The 13,999-nt window shown below is 34.6% G+C and overlaps 3 protein-coding genes across 3 annotated transcripts; 2 read left to right on the top strand and 1 right to left on the bottom strand.

Annotated features, from left to right (window-relative positions):
• The first annotated feature begins 657 nt into the window (after positions 1-657).
• LOC17888081 (indole-3-acetic acid-amido synthetase GH3.3) lies at positions 658-3,128 on the top strand. The gene is made up of 3 exons (XM_006293787.2): positions 658-1,031; positions 1,151-1,252; positions 1,567-3,128. The coding sequence occupies exons 1-3, from the start codon at positions 712-714 to the stop codon at positions 2,924-2,926; spliced, it is 1,782 nt and encodes a 593-aa protein (XP_006293849.2). The 5' UTR covers positions 658-711; the 3' UTR covers positions 2,927-3,128.
• Positions 3,129-9,281: 6,153 nt separating this feature from the next.
• LOC17889782 (metal transporter Nramp3) lies at positions 9,282-11,723 on the top strand. The gene is made up of 4 exons (XM_006293942.2): positions 9,282-9,885; positions 10,340-10,476; positions 10,568-11,220; positions 11,308-11,723. Exons 1-4 carry the CDS (start codon positions 9,356-9,358, stop codon positions 11,509-11,511), a joined length of 1,524 nt encoding a protein of 507 aa, XP_006294004.2. The 5' UTR covers positions 9,282-9,355; the 3' UTR covers positions 11,512-11,723.
• Positions 11,724-12,080: 357 nt separating this feature from the next.
• LOC17890098 (S-protein homolog 11) lies at positions 12,081-12,497 on the bottom strand. Its single transcript, XM_006295487.1, has one exon. It carries the CDS (start codon positions 12,495-12,497, stop codon positions 12,081-12,083), a length of 417 nt encoding a protein of 138 aa, XP_006295549.1.
• Between the last annotated feature and the right edge of the window lie 1,502 nt (positions 12,498-13,999).

Genomic DNA, 13,999 nt, shown 5'->3' with positions numbered 1-13,999 from the left:
TTATAGTCTCAAACGTTATTAATTTAAAGAGGTTTCACTTGTTAGTTAAGTTATATGAATTTTCAACTAAAAGTTATTTAAAAAATAAAGGATAATACAGTATGTTTAATTATTACAGCCAAGGAACCAAAGTCAATGCATGGAAAGAACAACAAAACAATTGGCTCCGGAAACAACAACATGATCCCCTCACGCATAATATAATACTAATAAACTAATTAATCAAGTCTTAATCTTTGATTAGTCAAATTGACAATAACATTACCACATTTATTAAAAGAGACTTCGTTCAAAAAGTTTAGTATTAGTATCGACGACAGTCGCTATCCTCGACAGGCAGAGTCACAAGCCAAAATAAAAAAGGGAACCGCGTGGTACGTACGGGCTGACGCCTAGCTGCTACGGTCATGACAATAAATTGCCCAATCACAGCAAAATTATACCGTGGCACAGACATATGGGTCCAACATGTCTGCCCAAACTAGCCAAAGATTACGTGTTCACTGTCCACTCTTGTCCCCTGTCTCGTTCTAGCCATAACAAACCGATCCCACATTTATATATCAACGATGACGTGAAGTCTCTCTTCTCCCTTCTTGCCACTATATATACTTCCCCAACCTCGCCGAGTTTTTCATATCTCATCATCAAAAACAAAGTCTAAAACACTTTCACTTATACACACCAAAACACTCTCTTTCAATAATCATCATGACCGTTGATTCAGCTCTACGATCTCCGATGAACTACTCACCGTCCGATAAGGACGTGAAGGCTTTGAAGTTCATTGAGGAGATGACACGTAACGTCGACTTCGTACAGAAGAAAGTCATTAGAGAGATACTGAGCCGTAACTCGGAGACTGAGTACTTGAAACGTTACGGCCTCAAGGGATTCACCGACAGGCGAACATTTAAGACCAAAGTTCCGGTGGTTACTTACGATGACCTTAAACCCGAGATTCAACGTATAGCTAATGGTGACCGGTCTATGATCTTGTCTTCTCACCCTATTACCGAGTTCCTAACAAGGTAATAACATAACCCAAAATGTAAATTATTTCTAGTGAATTATCTTTATATACTTAGTGTTAATTAGTTATAACATATAGATTATTAATAATTGTGGATTAATTTTTTTTTGTAATCAGCTCCGGGACATCTGCTGGTGAAAGGAAGTTGATGCCTACCATTGACGAAGACATGGACCGACGTCAGCTTCTATACAGTCTTCTCATGCCTGTGATGAATCTGTAAGTTACATTTTATATTTATTTTGTTGGCGATGCATGCCAAGATTAGTAGTTTAGTACATTAAAATTTGGAAGATTTATGAAAATAGTATTTACTTTACATGATTTTTTAAATAGTTTGTAATTAACAAATTATACTTTAGTTATAAAATTTAAACTTTGAACTCTAAAATCTATAAACAAAAGTAAATTTAAAAGATCCAAAATTATTTTAGAGTTTTTTTTTAGTTAACCTTAAAATGTCTCTTTGTTTTGTATGAATATTTTCATTCGCAAATATTACCTTATGTACTAATAATTATTTATCGTTACAGCTACGTGCCTGGACTAGACAAAGGCAAGGCTCTATATTTTTTGTTCGTGAAGTCTGAATCGAAGACTCCCGGTGGACTACCGGCACGTCCGGTGCTCACAAGTTATTACAAAAGCGAACAATTCAAGAGACGTCCTTACGATCCCTACAACGTCTACACGAGCCCTAATGAAGCCATCCTTTGTCCTGACTCGTCCCAAAGTATGTACTCTCAGATGCTTTGTGGTCTCCTCATGCGTCACGAAGTCCTCCGTCTCGGTGCGGTCTTCGCTTCCGGTCTACTCCGTGCCATAGGGTTCCTTCAAACCAACTGGAAAGAACTGGCCAACGATATCTCAACCGGAACCCTAAGTTCAAGAATCTCTGATCCGGCGATTAAAGAGAGCATGTCCAAGATCTTGACCAAACCGGACCAAGAACTGGCTGATTTCATAACTTCGGTTTGTTGTCAAGATAAGTGGGAAGGCGTCATTACAAAGATTTGGCCTAATACTAAGTACCTTGACGTCATCGTTACTGGAGCCATGGCTCAGTACATTCCCATGCTTGAGTACTATAGCGGTGGTTTACCGATGGCTTGCACCATGTATGCATCGTCGGAGAGTTACTTTGGGATTAACTTGAAACCAATATGTAAACCTTCTGAGGTTTCTTACACCATTATGCCAAACATGGCTTACTTCGAGTTCCTCCCTCATGAAGTCGCAACCGAAGCATCTGAGCTTGTGGAGCTAGCTGATGTCGAGATAGGGAAAGAGTACGAGCTTGTGATCACAACCTACGCTGGCTTGAACCGTTATAGAGTTGGTGATATTCTTCAGGTGACTGCATTCTACAATTCCGCTCCACAGTTCAAGTTTGTGCGGAGGAAGAACGTTTTGCTTAGCATTGAGTCGGATAAAACTGATGAAGCTGAGCTCCAAGGGGCAGTTGAGAAGGCATCGATGTTACTTCGGGAGCAAGGAACCCGCGTGATCGAGTACACAAGCTACGCAGAGACAAAGACTATACCTGGCCATTATGTCATATACTGGGAGCTTCTAATGAAAGATCAAACCAACCCTCCAAGTAACGAGGTCATGGCTCAGTGCTGCTTGGAAATGGAGGAGTCGTTGAACTCTGTGTATAGACAAAGTCGGGTTGCGGATAAGTCGATAGGACCACTGGAGATACGTGTGGTGAAGAATGGAACGTTCGAGGAGCTCATGGACTATGCCATCTCGAGAGGTGCATCGATCAATCAGTACAAGGTGCCTAGGTGTGTGAGCTTTACGCCAATCATGGAGCTGCTTGACTCAAGGGTTGTATCTACACATTTCAGCCCGGCTTTACCACAATGGTCACCAGAACGACGTCGTTGAGAAGATTTTGGTTTTGGTTTAGAGTTTGTAAGTCGTACAATAAGTTCGGTGTAGGGATGTTTACCCGAACGATGTTTTCTTCACTCTCCCTAGCTCCTTTTGTCTGAAGTCTTCTAAGTAATAATAATTTAGTAACGTGAGTCCTAAGAAATTGAAGTATATGCATATCACTCTAATTACTTAATAGTTCAAAATTATACTATCTGATATGGATTTAGCTTTATGAAACTTTGAGAAATAGGAAATAAAACAGAAACCATATGTCATAGGATTTTGATTCGAGTTTGGATTTCTAACCAATGTGCATTTAGTTTTGTTAAAAACGAATTTTCAAAAAAACAAAGCACATGAAAATCCTTTGTACTTGTTCACTAGAAAGGGGAACCTCCAGAGAAAGCTACGTGGGAATTCTACAAAGATTTCATCGCTAAGCATCCAACATTCCATCCTTGAGGCCAAGGATGCTGCCAAAAGGGGAGTATTGCTACAAGATGAACCTTCACTATCCGGTTTATTTACATTTCATGTAATGTTTGTTGGTACAATCTTTATGTTGGTTCACTTATTCGGTTTATGGTTGGTACAGCTGAGTATTTGTAAGACACTTAGCCATTTCGAACAAACTTAATGAAAAAAACATATCTTCTTCTCACTCTCTCTGTGCGCCGTCACTTCACTATCTTCCATTACCAAACCAACTCGCTTCTAAGGTGGTGTTTCTTATTCTTTAACCATCTTTGACGCGAGGTTTACTCAAATCCTAAATTCACGGTGGGTCTTTGGTTTGAGATTACTAACTCATTTCATACTGTTTCAAAGATAGTTTTCAAATCAATCAAAATTACCAAAAATCAACTGGAGAGAGAACAACTTTTGTATGTTGTGCCGGTCCAATGACGAATATTATCAATTGGTATGGTATAATTTAGTGTTGTTGAACCGGATCTGTCCAGGTCGGGTCTTTTTTATTTTATTTTTTCTGACGGGCAAAGAGGATTAAAAAAAAACAAATGGAGAAAGAAAACCCTAAACGATCTAATCTAAGCCACAATCTTTTCCGAAAGAGGCGAGAGACTCGAGGATTTACTCCGAATCATCGATCCATCCCAAACGTGTTAGAGCACCTCCAATGGAGATGCTTAATGTATCTTTAACACATTGTTTATCATTATATGTAATGATTATAATCATAAAAAAAGAAAATATTATAAGCACCATAGTTTAAGTTGTGATTATAAGCAACACATAAACACTATTTTTGAAAATTTAATTTTAAAAAATTGATTAGCACTCTCCAATGGTGCTTACCATTGGAGGTGCTCTTAGACAAGAAATCGTAAAGCAGGTAATCAATCTTGCCGAATGTTTCTTTTGACGTGTATTTCAAGTCATATGATGATGATGACTCTGTTAAATGTCTTTATTGGCAGCTTAAATCTCGTCCAAAATTTTACAAAGGATTAGTTGGTAAAACCAAAATTTTACAAAGGAGTATGTAAAGAACATGTCCAATGACTCCGTGTGGGGCGATGATATCACATTGAAAGCAGCTGCAGATGTCTATGGTGTCAAGATATTACTCATTACATCACTCAAAGATGTCCCTTCCACTCTACTTCTTCCCAGACTCATTCACTTGAGCTATTTGGCAGGCATCCATTTCAATTCCATCCACTTGAACAAAGGTTATCTTTTTCTCTTCAGACCAATTTTGTGTATCATTCATTCTACTCATTCTTCCACTTTTTTGGCAGGTTCATCTTTGGATACTGCCTCAATGGGGCTACATAGTAAGGAGAAGGAGGAGGAGAATAAGAATAACAAGAATGGGAAGAAGAACAAGAAGGAATTACATCGCCACTTTGACTCTTGATGTCATGTGAATATGTGAATTTGTCAGATGCTTCAACTAAAATATGTGATGTGAAGCACATGAAACAACGTTCAAATGATATACTTTACAAATCATGTATCATATATATGTTTTTAGATTCATTAAAAATATTTCTTGAGATAAAATAGTCATGAACAAAATATATAAAAATGCTTAAATTTGCAAATCTCTCTTTTTTTTTAATTACCAAAAGTCTGTAATGCCTTTGTAGATTTTGTGGAAGAAAGCTTTGGTTTAGCTAATCACGATGGAGACATTGTTGTCATGAGAGAGCATTGGAACTATCTGAAGCAACTCTTCGAAACCTCTTCTATTAAGACAACCTTTCTCCAATCTTACGACCATCTTCTCTAATCTATGTGTGGATGCCAACATAAGTTTCATGAACGAAGCTACCTCCTTTGCCTCTACTTCGTGGTTTTCAGAATAAGTTCCAAACCATTGCGGACATAGACTCGAGCCATGCAGACCCAAGTAGTTGTCAAGATCCTTCTCCTGTACAAGAGAAAAGTTCAGATTGTCAATATCTCATAGTCACATGATCCTTAGGATTATTCAAGCTCGGAAAAAAATAGTTAGAATAGTCAAGAGAAAAAAATGCCTATGACAAAATATACCGGTATGAAGTGGTCAATCCTTTTGTGTAATAGGGTTAGCTTCTTTAGTTCAGGTGAGTATTCTGTTACCGCTACTATCCCACGAATTACGTATGGAGAGATTGTTGTCTCAAGCGTCAAAACTTTAGCCTTAAACGTCGGAAAAGGAACATCGCGGAGATCGGCGATAGATAAAATCAAGGCTGAGTTGCTTGACGGAAGAATTAGTGTAGAAGAAATCAGGAATACGATACGAAGGATGACGATACCAACCGAGGTCCAGCGTCAGATTTTCAGCGTTTCGGGACATGGCTAACTCGACCCACTTGTCAATGTGAGTGAGATTGCTCATCAAGTCGGTATCGATGTAAAAACTCATCATCTTGGGAGCTCTGTAGTAGCGAGCTAGGGTTTTGTCTATGGAATCAGCGTCCAGCATACGATATACGTATCCAAATAATCAAAGGAGAGGGAAGGTGTATGCGACCATACATGCCTCCATTGTCTGGATAATACGGATGTTCTGATGGCTTCTTCGGTCTGAATAAAGGAGAGGATTTGTTGGAGCATCTCATCAGGCAGAGAGCTCAGCAAATCTTCGCTTGAATCTCTTGCCGCGGTGGCACCGTCTCCGTTGTTCGCCATCACGTTATTATCGATACACCTAGAATTTTGCAATGAAATAGCTTTAAAATAAAAAAGCAAAACAAAAAATATATATGGGATCCCCCAAATATTAATGGGTTTTAAAAAAGCCCATCAAATACTTCAAACCCAATTTGATAGTACGCGCCCGGGAAATTTAGTTTAGTTCTATTTAAGGGAATTTCTCTTGGTTATATGGGATAGTAGAAAATTAATTATAAATATTGTTTGGATATATTAGCTTTAGGATCCATTGTAGAATTTGGGACGGGAAATTAGGGTTTAGATTTTGAGAAGAGAAATTTGGGTTTAGAACTTTAGATTATGAAAAGAAAAATTAGGGTTTAGAAAAAACGGCGCATAAAAAATTAGGGTTTAGAATAGACGAAGCATAAAAAAAAAATCTTGTTTAGAGTTTCTTTTTATAAGAATAACAGTAGTTAGGTTTTGAGAATGTTTTAATTAGGCTTCTCTATGAAGTCCACATCTTGTGTAATTTTATTTTGAGCAATATAATTTTGTTTTTGAATACTATTTTAAGATTTAGATACCAAGAGAAAAATCACCATATCACTTGTATGTTTGGACTCAAAAGTTTGTAGTGGTATTTTTGAAAAAAAAAAGTAGTGTTTTCAAATTCTGTATTTTTTTAATCTCTATACAGAATTTTAGGATTTGGATTTTGGGGTATTTTATAATAAAAAAAACTAGTGATGGTACGTTTGGAAGAATAAAAAAATTAATTTAGTGATATTTAAGAGTATTTCTCTTGGTTATATGGGATAGTAGAAAATTAATTATAAGTGTTATTCGGATATATTAGCTTTGGGATCTATCGTAGATTTGGGGGAGAGAAATTGTGGTTTGGAGTTTGGGAAGAAAAATTAGGGTTTAGATTGTAAATAAAATACAAATTTAGTGGGTACGTATAGTCTAAATTTGATGCGATGATATATTTTGATGCTCCTAGTTGTAAAGGAACCATGTGATTTGTGTCACCACCTATTATTTTATACAATGTTCAACGTTGATGCGATGATATGATGCTTCTTCCTTTATATGTTCACATACATAAGTCTTCGTTAGTTTTACTCGTGATACAAATCTCAAATTGTTTCCCTCTGATATTTTTATTTTTGCTTTCGTATTGTGTTCTTGTTTTCTAGCAAATGGACTTGTATGTTTAAAGGGAGATTCATATACTTGACCAGCTGAAAAAGGTAAACATATAAAAGATAGGATAATATCTTCACGTAGCTTGGGAAATGTGGTTTTTGCTCTTTGAAAGTTGTGCCATCCATTCGTGTTTCTTGATTTGGCTAAGTGCCTTCCCCACTCTAAATCATATACAAATGTATAGCTAGTATCTATATTTATTTGCCGAGAAAAAAAAGCTAGTATCTATTTTTTTTTTTTTAATTACTCAAATCAAATGGTCCTTAAGAAATAAGAAAAAAATGATTCAGGACTTTTTTCGAAATATGAAGCAAAATAGATCATTTAACACAAAATGTTACATTATATCAATAAAATATTATTGTAGACTATGTATAATCGATTTATATATATGGGAATTTCAAAAATACCAATTTTCATATACCATTTTCCAAAAATACATATTTTTAAAACTTAGTCCAAAAATCATTAAAAATTTTAAAATTTATCTAAATATGTGCGTAATCTTATAAAGATACATACAAATTATTTTTTTAAACATCTGCGCTCTACAAAAATATCATGATAATTTTTTTTGTATTTTTGAGATGAAGTGTGAAGAGAATTTTTAAAATTTGGCTTTTTATGTAATTTAGAAAAAACCAGTCGGTGGATGTTTTTTTTTAATAAGTTCTTTTCTTTTTTCTCTTTCCCAAATGTACCCAAAAATAAAAAAAAGGAGAAGTGAGAACAAGAAGCCAAACAGTATAACTGCTCTGCTGAGTGCTGACTGCTATGCCTTGTGGTGACATGGCACCGTCTCTATCATTCTTTCCACGTCACCAACCTAAGTGGACCATTTAATTCGCATGAAACGCACCGCACCAACTCTGTTTTTTTCTTTTTTTCTGTTTAATACTATACACTACAACCTTTTGATTTTGATATGTATTGTACGAGAAAAACAAACCTTCGAAATTTTTTCAATAATTATTTTATGTTTAATTTGCGTAGATGTAATTTTTTTTGAAACTAATAGATATAAATTTACACATGTTATGGATTCTGCCAGGTGCGAGCTATCGTAGATAAAAAAAAACTAGTTTATTATAATTTATGGTTCCGAATGGTAACCATATCGCAGTATAAAACTGTATTGTAATAGTGATGTAACAATATTAAAATATCTATATATATACATTTATGTATTTTTGTTATTATTTGAATTGTACTGCATTTTTCCTACAGTGAAAAACGTAGTATTTTTCGGAGCCTATAAGTATATGTGTTGCGATTTTGCAAGATTAACTGGCAGTGTGGATTTTTTTGCAAAAATGTTCATTATACTCTTATATGTTGTGTAATAGTTACTTTTAATAAATTATTCATTCAAAATCATATGATAAGATCAATTACAAATAACAAAAGTTTAGAAAAGTACATTTTCAAATTATATTATAACACAAATTGGATTAACAAGACATAACTCATAAATTGATACCTACTAGACGAGATAATTCGATTTGGTTAAATCAAACTCTAAAACAAAATTCCGTAGAGATTAACCGTTAACCATTTATCATTTCCTCGATATTTTCTTAATTACACATCAAAATTATATGAGTGATTATGTGAATGAGTGACCTCAACCAAATATAACCTCCTAATATAATTCTTGATAGTTTTCCCAAAATCTATTGATAAAATGTATTAGAAAAATATAAAGAGATTCTTATTAATGGTGTGTTTATACTTACGAGTTAAGAGTGCAAATGATTGGATATACATGAATTCTTAGAAGAAAAAAAAAACAAGTTGAACATCATTCAATTAATTTTTATATAAATGTATCGAATAGTTTTCATTAATTATTTATCCATTTGGAGTTGAATAAATCGAATCAATTTTCAATTTATAAATTAACAAAAAATAATTCAAATGTTTTTAAATTTTATTAACATGTTAATGTAAATACCAACCATTTAATTTAATTTAATATTAAACTTATACAACTAAAGAGAAACAGAGACCTTCCCCTATAAAAAGCAGAGCAAGTAAAAGGAATAACGTGTTAAAGCCTCTCGAAAACCACAACAAGAAACCGAAACTGAAGAAACACAGAGAACCTTACAAAAAATAATGTCAGAACTCGAGAACAACGAGCCACTCCTAATCACCGAGGAAGAAGAGACAGCGTACGATGAAACAGAGAAGGTCCACATCGTGCGTGACGAAGACGAGAACGATCTAGAACACGGCGTCGGATGCGGCGGCGCACCACCATTCTCATGGAAGAAGCTATGGCTATTCACGGGACCTGGGTTTTTGATGAGCATTGCTTTTTTAGATCCAGGGAATCTAGAAGGAGATCTCCAAGCCGGTGCGGTTGCTGGGTACTCGTTGCTTTGGCTTCTCATGTGGGCTACAGCGATGGGTCTTTTGGTTCAGCTTTTATCAGCGAGGCTTGGTGTTGCAACGGGTCGTCACTTAGCTGAGCTTTGTCGTGATGAGTATCCTACTTGGGCTAGGATGGTTTTGTGGGTTATGGCTGAGTTTGCTTTGATTGGATCTGATATTCAAGAAGTTATTGGTAGTGCTATTGCTATTAAGATTTTGAGTAATGGGATTTTGCCTCTTTGGGCTGGTGTTCTTATCACTGCTCTTGATTGGTAAGCTCTCACACACACAAACTCTCAAATTTTTTCATAAAAATGTCACCTTTGGACATGACATGAGTCATTGACTTTCTTCACAGTTTTTGTTTTTCTTTTGTTTTGTCTCTTTGTTTGTGGTTCTAATTGCAGTTTAGCTAATCTAATCTATGATTTGTATATGATTTTGTGTTAACTGACTATTACCAATGTCAATTAACACTATTACCAATGTCACTTTCATCTTCAGACATGAGTTTTGGTCACTATGTGTCTTCTTTGGTTAATTATGATGTCTTTTGCTTAAAGTTTCAGTTTTTTTGATCAGGAAACTCGAGACAGTGTTTTTGGTTATAATCTAATCTATGGATTGTAATTAGCTGTGTTAATTTCTTTGTCGAACTTGAGTTTTTAGGTTTTATGTTTGTCTCATTGTGTTATTGATTCATATGTATGTTTGTTTTGGCTACAGTTTTGTCTTCTTGTTTCTTGAGAACTATGGAATAAGGAAGCTGGAGGCAGTGTTTGCTGTTCTAATTGCTACAATGGCAGTCTCATTTGCTTGGATGTTTGGTCAAGCTAAGCCAAGTGGCTCTGAGCTTCTCATTGGTTAGGCTTTCTTTGTTCTCTTTATCCTGTTTCCTATTTACAACTTATATTTTAAGTTTCTAAAGGAGTTAGCTTTATCTTCTTCTTGCAGGTATATTGGTACCAAAACTGAGTTCAAGAACGATACAGAAAGCAGTTGGAGTTGTGGGTTGTATTATAATGCCACACAATGTGTTTCTTCATTCAGCTCTTGTTCAATCTAGAGAAGTCGACAAACGACAGAAATACCGAGTCCAAGAAGCGCTAAACTACTACACAATCGAATCCACGATTGCTCTTTTTGTCTCGTTTATGATCAATCTCTTTGTCACAACGGTTTTCGCTAAAGGGTTTTACAATACTGACCTTGCGGATAGCATTGGTCTGGTTAACGCGGGACAGTATCTTCAGGACAAGTATGGAGGCGGGGTGTTCCCGATACTATACATTTGGGGTATCGGTTTATTAGCTGCTGGTCAAAGCAGCACCATTACAGGTACCTATGCAGGACAGTTCATCATGGGTGGGTTTCTTAATTTCAAAATGAAGAAATGGTTGAGAGCTTTGATCACTCGTAGCTGTGCTATCATTCCAACTATTATCGTCGCTCTAGTGTTTGATTCATCAGAAGCTACACTCGATGTCTTAAACGAGTGGCTTAACGTTCTTCAATCCATTCAAATCCCCTTTGCACTCATTCCTTTGCTGTGTTTGGTTTCCAAGGAACAAATCATGGGTAGTTTCAAAATCGGTCCTTTGTACCAGGTTTGTCGATTTCTTTCAAGCTCTTCTACAACATTTTCATTAAAGACTCCTCTTTAAAACTCAACACTCACCATTGTATGTATGCAGACAATCGCGTGGCTAGTTGCTGCGCTCGTGATATTGATCAACGGTTATCTTTTGTTGGAGTTCTTCACCTCAGAGGTTAGTGGAGTAGTCTATACCGGTTTGGTGACTATGTTCACAGCTTCATATGGTGCATTCATATTCTACCTCATTGCTCGTGGCATCACTTTCACTCCATGGCGATTCAAAGCAGGATCTATTCAATGAGAAATGAACCAAACAAACAAGACAGTGTAGTAGCTATATCTTGTAATCCTTAGGATAATGAGTTTTAACTTTCTCTTTTGTATTATATGTGTTGTTGTTATAAAGCAGCTCTGCTTGTATTGTATTGTATTGAAGAAGGCTCTTCTATATATGTATCAGTAGATAGTTCCCAAAGATAAAAACTAATAAGATCTGCTATTTTTGTTGTTGTTCTTGTGGAGTTTTAATTAATTTCAGAAACTTTATATAATATTATGATTCCGAACAAAATCATTACTGAATCTACTACAAACAATAGCAAAACAAATTGTGTTTAGTGAATCTAGAAACGATGATGGACTGATTGTTTTTATTACTTCATCGAATATAAAAGAGTCATTGTTTTTTTGACGATGTTAAGGGGAATCTAGAAATTACATCGAAGTCTTTTAGCTTTCATATTTTTTTATTCTTTTTTTTTATTTTGTCATGCGACCAATTTATAAGTTTTACTTCATTGTAACTTCAAAACTCTTTTCATTGTTGAAAGCAAAAAATTGCGATTCTAAATTTTTTATTAATTGAATCATTCAAGATAGGATGGGACTCCATTTATACTCTAATTTAGGTGTTTCTTTACCATGTGTAAAGTAAATACCATCTTCTCTAGCTTCCCAAATGTTCTTTTTACCGTACCTACGTATCAGACCACCACCTTCGTATGCCCTAAACTTTGCATAGAACTTGTAAGTCGGACCACGTCCCTGCCACAACTCGCAATCATATTTGGTTTTCAAAACACTATCGTGAAAACGAAACTCGTAGATCTCTACACCTCTCAAATAATGGTATCCTAGATCGTCGTCTTTCGATGTACAATGAATCTTGAGAACGTTTTTTGGAGCAAGCGAGTTCTTGAAAATTACTGAGTTTTTCTCGTTGAACTTGGCATTACTCAGTCCTGCAAACAATACAATGACAAGTAAAAAGTATGAAAAATAGTTCATTCTTTTTGTTTTAGGGTCGTGATAAAAGTATCAAAAGATAAAGAAGATGCTTATTTTATACCAATGTTTGGGTCATGTATTTAATAATTTTGCATCTTGTTAAAAGGAATATTTTTTTCTTTCTCCAATAATGTTTTGTGCTGTTTTGGAAAAAATATTTCATTCAAGGTTTCTATATTTGTTATATACTATATGCACTAATGTCATGATAATGTGTACACACACATAAAGACATTTTAGGAAGAGTACATAATATTCATCATTAATTTATCAATTCGGGTTTGGGAAATATATCTAACACAATCTTCAATATATAGGAAACATCAAATGGGAAATATATCTACCACAATCACAATCTTCAAAAGGTTTCTTTGTTTTACACAAACTATAGAAAAAAACAAAAAATATTTACACAAATTATAAAATAAAAAGAATTTCCTAACAAAAAAAAATATATATAATAACTTTCTGTGTTATCCAACTAAATGATATGATTTAACTAAAAAAAGGATCCATTCTGAAATACCATACATTTAAAAAAAAAAACGTAAAAATAAAAACAGCATAGTGACATAATTTTTTCTTTAATTGTGGAATATATCATGTAGATTATGTCATGTAGGAATATGATTAGGCCCAAATATGATCATTAGTAATATATATCTTGCAAATTTACAGAAACGTTCAAATTCAACACTTAGCTGTCGATTGTTACAAGATAATAATTTTTTAATTTCTTGTTTAAGCTAGAAAGTAGAAACCATGGGTTTTGATTAAATTGAGTGGATATATTGGAAAAATGCCTACATGTAATTCAGTGGAATGTCGTTTTAACAAAAGTTGTGAAGTCGTGTTGAAGATTCATTGAACAAATTACGATATGACATGGCATACTAATTGAGTCAGATTTCATTCGAACTGATAAACTTAAAAAAAAAAAGTCTTAGCTAGTAAAATTTCATATTTTTGTTAATTTTCCAACCGCATAGTGACATAGTTTTCTTTAATTATGGTCACTAGTCACTATGGATATCTTGCAAATTCGCAGAAACGTTCAACTTTTATGTCATATCATACAGATCATACAACAAGCTCATTAGCCTAAAGTCTTGTTGTAAAGAAAAGAGCATATTGCAAAACAAAACCCTTAAACTATTAATAAACTGCAAAATCAACCCTTAACTTATTAAAATGCAAAATAACCCTTCAACCAATTAAAAAAATCTTGCATTAGAGCTTCCAAAAACTAACAAATTGTTTAATATCATGTATATGTCTCTAAGCAGTCATAAAATCAATAAAAACACAATGCAACACTAACTATGTTGACAAGAAAGACATCAATAACAACATCGTCGCTAGTTATGTGCGGTGTTGATGACGATTTTTTATTTTCTTTTTTATGTGTCACAATGATTTATCAAAATAGATAAACTATATAGATTTTTACTAATGTCGATAATATACGTAATTTATGTCACTGTATACTAAAACAATGTTTG

Source organism: Capsella rubella, unplaced genomic scaffold, assembly GCF_000375325.1.
Source record: "Capsella rubella cultivar Monte Gargano unplaced genomic scaffold, Caprub1_0 scaffold_4, whole genome shotgun sequence".
In the NCBI taxonomy this organism is placed as follows: domain Eukaryota; kingdom Viridiplantae; phylum Streptophyta; class Magnoliopsida; order Brassicales; family Brassicaceae; genus Capsella; species Capsella rubella.
Note: the sequence above shows the minus strand (reverse complement) of the source record. Positions and strands in the feature narration are given on the sequence as shown.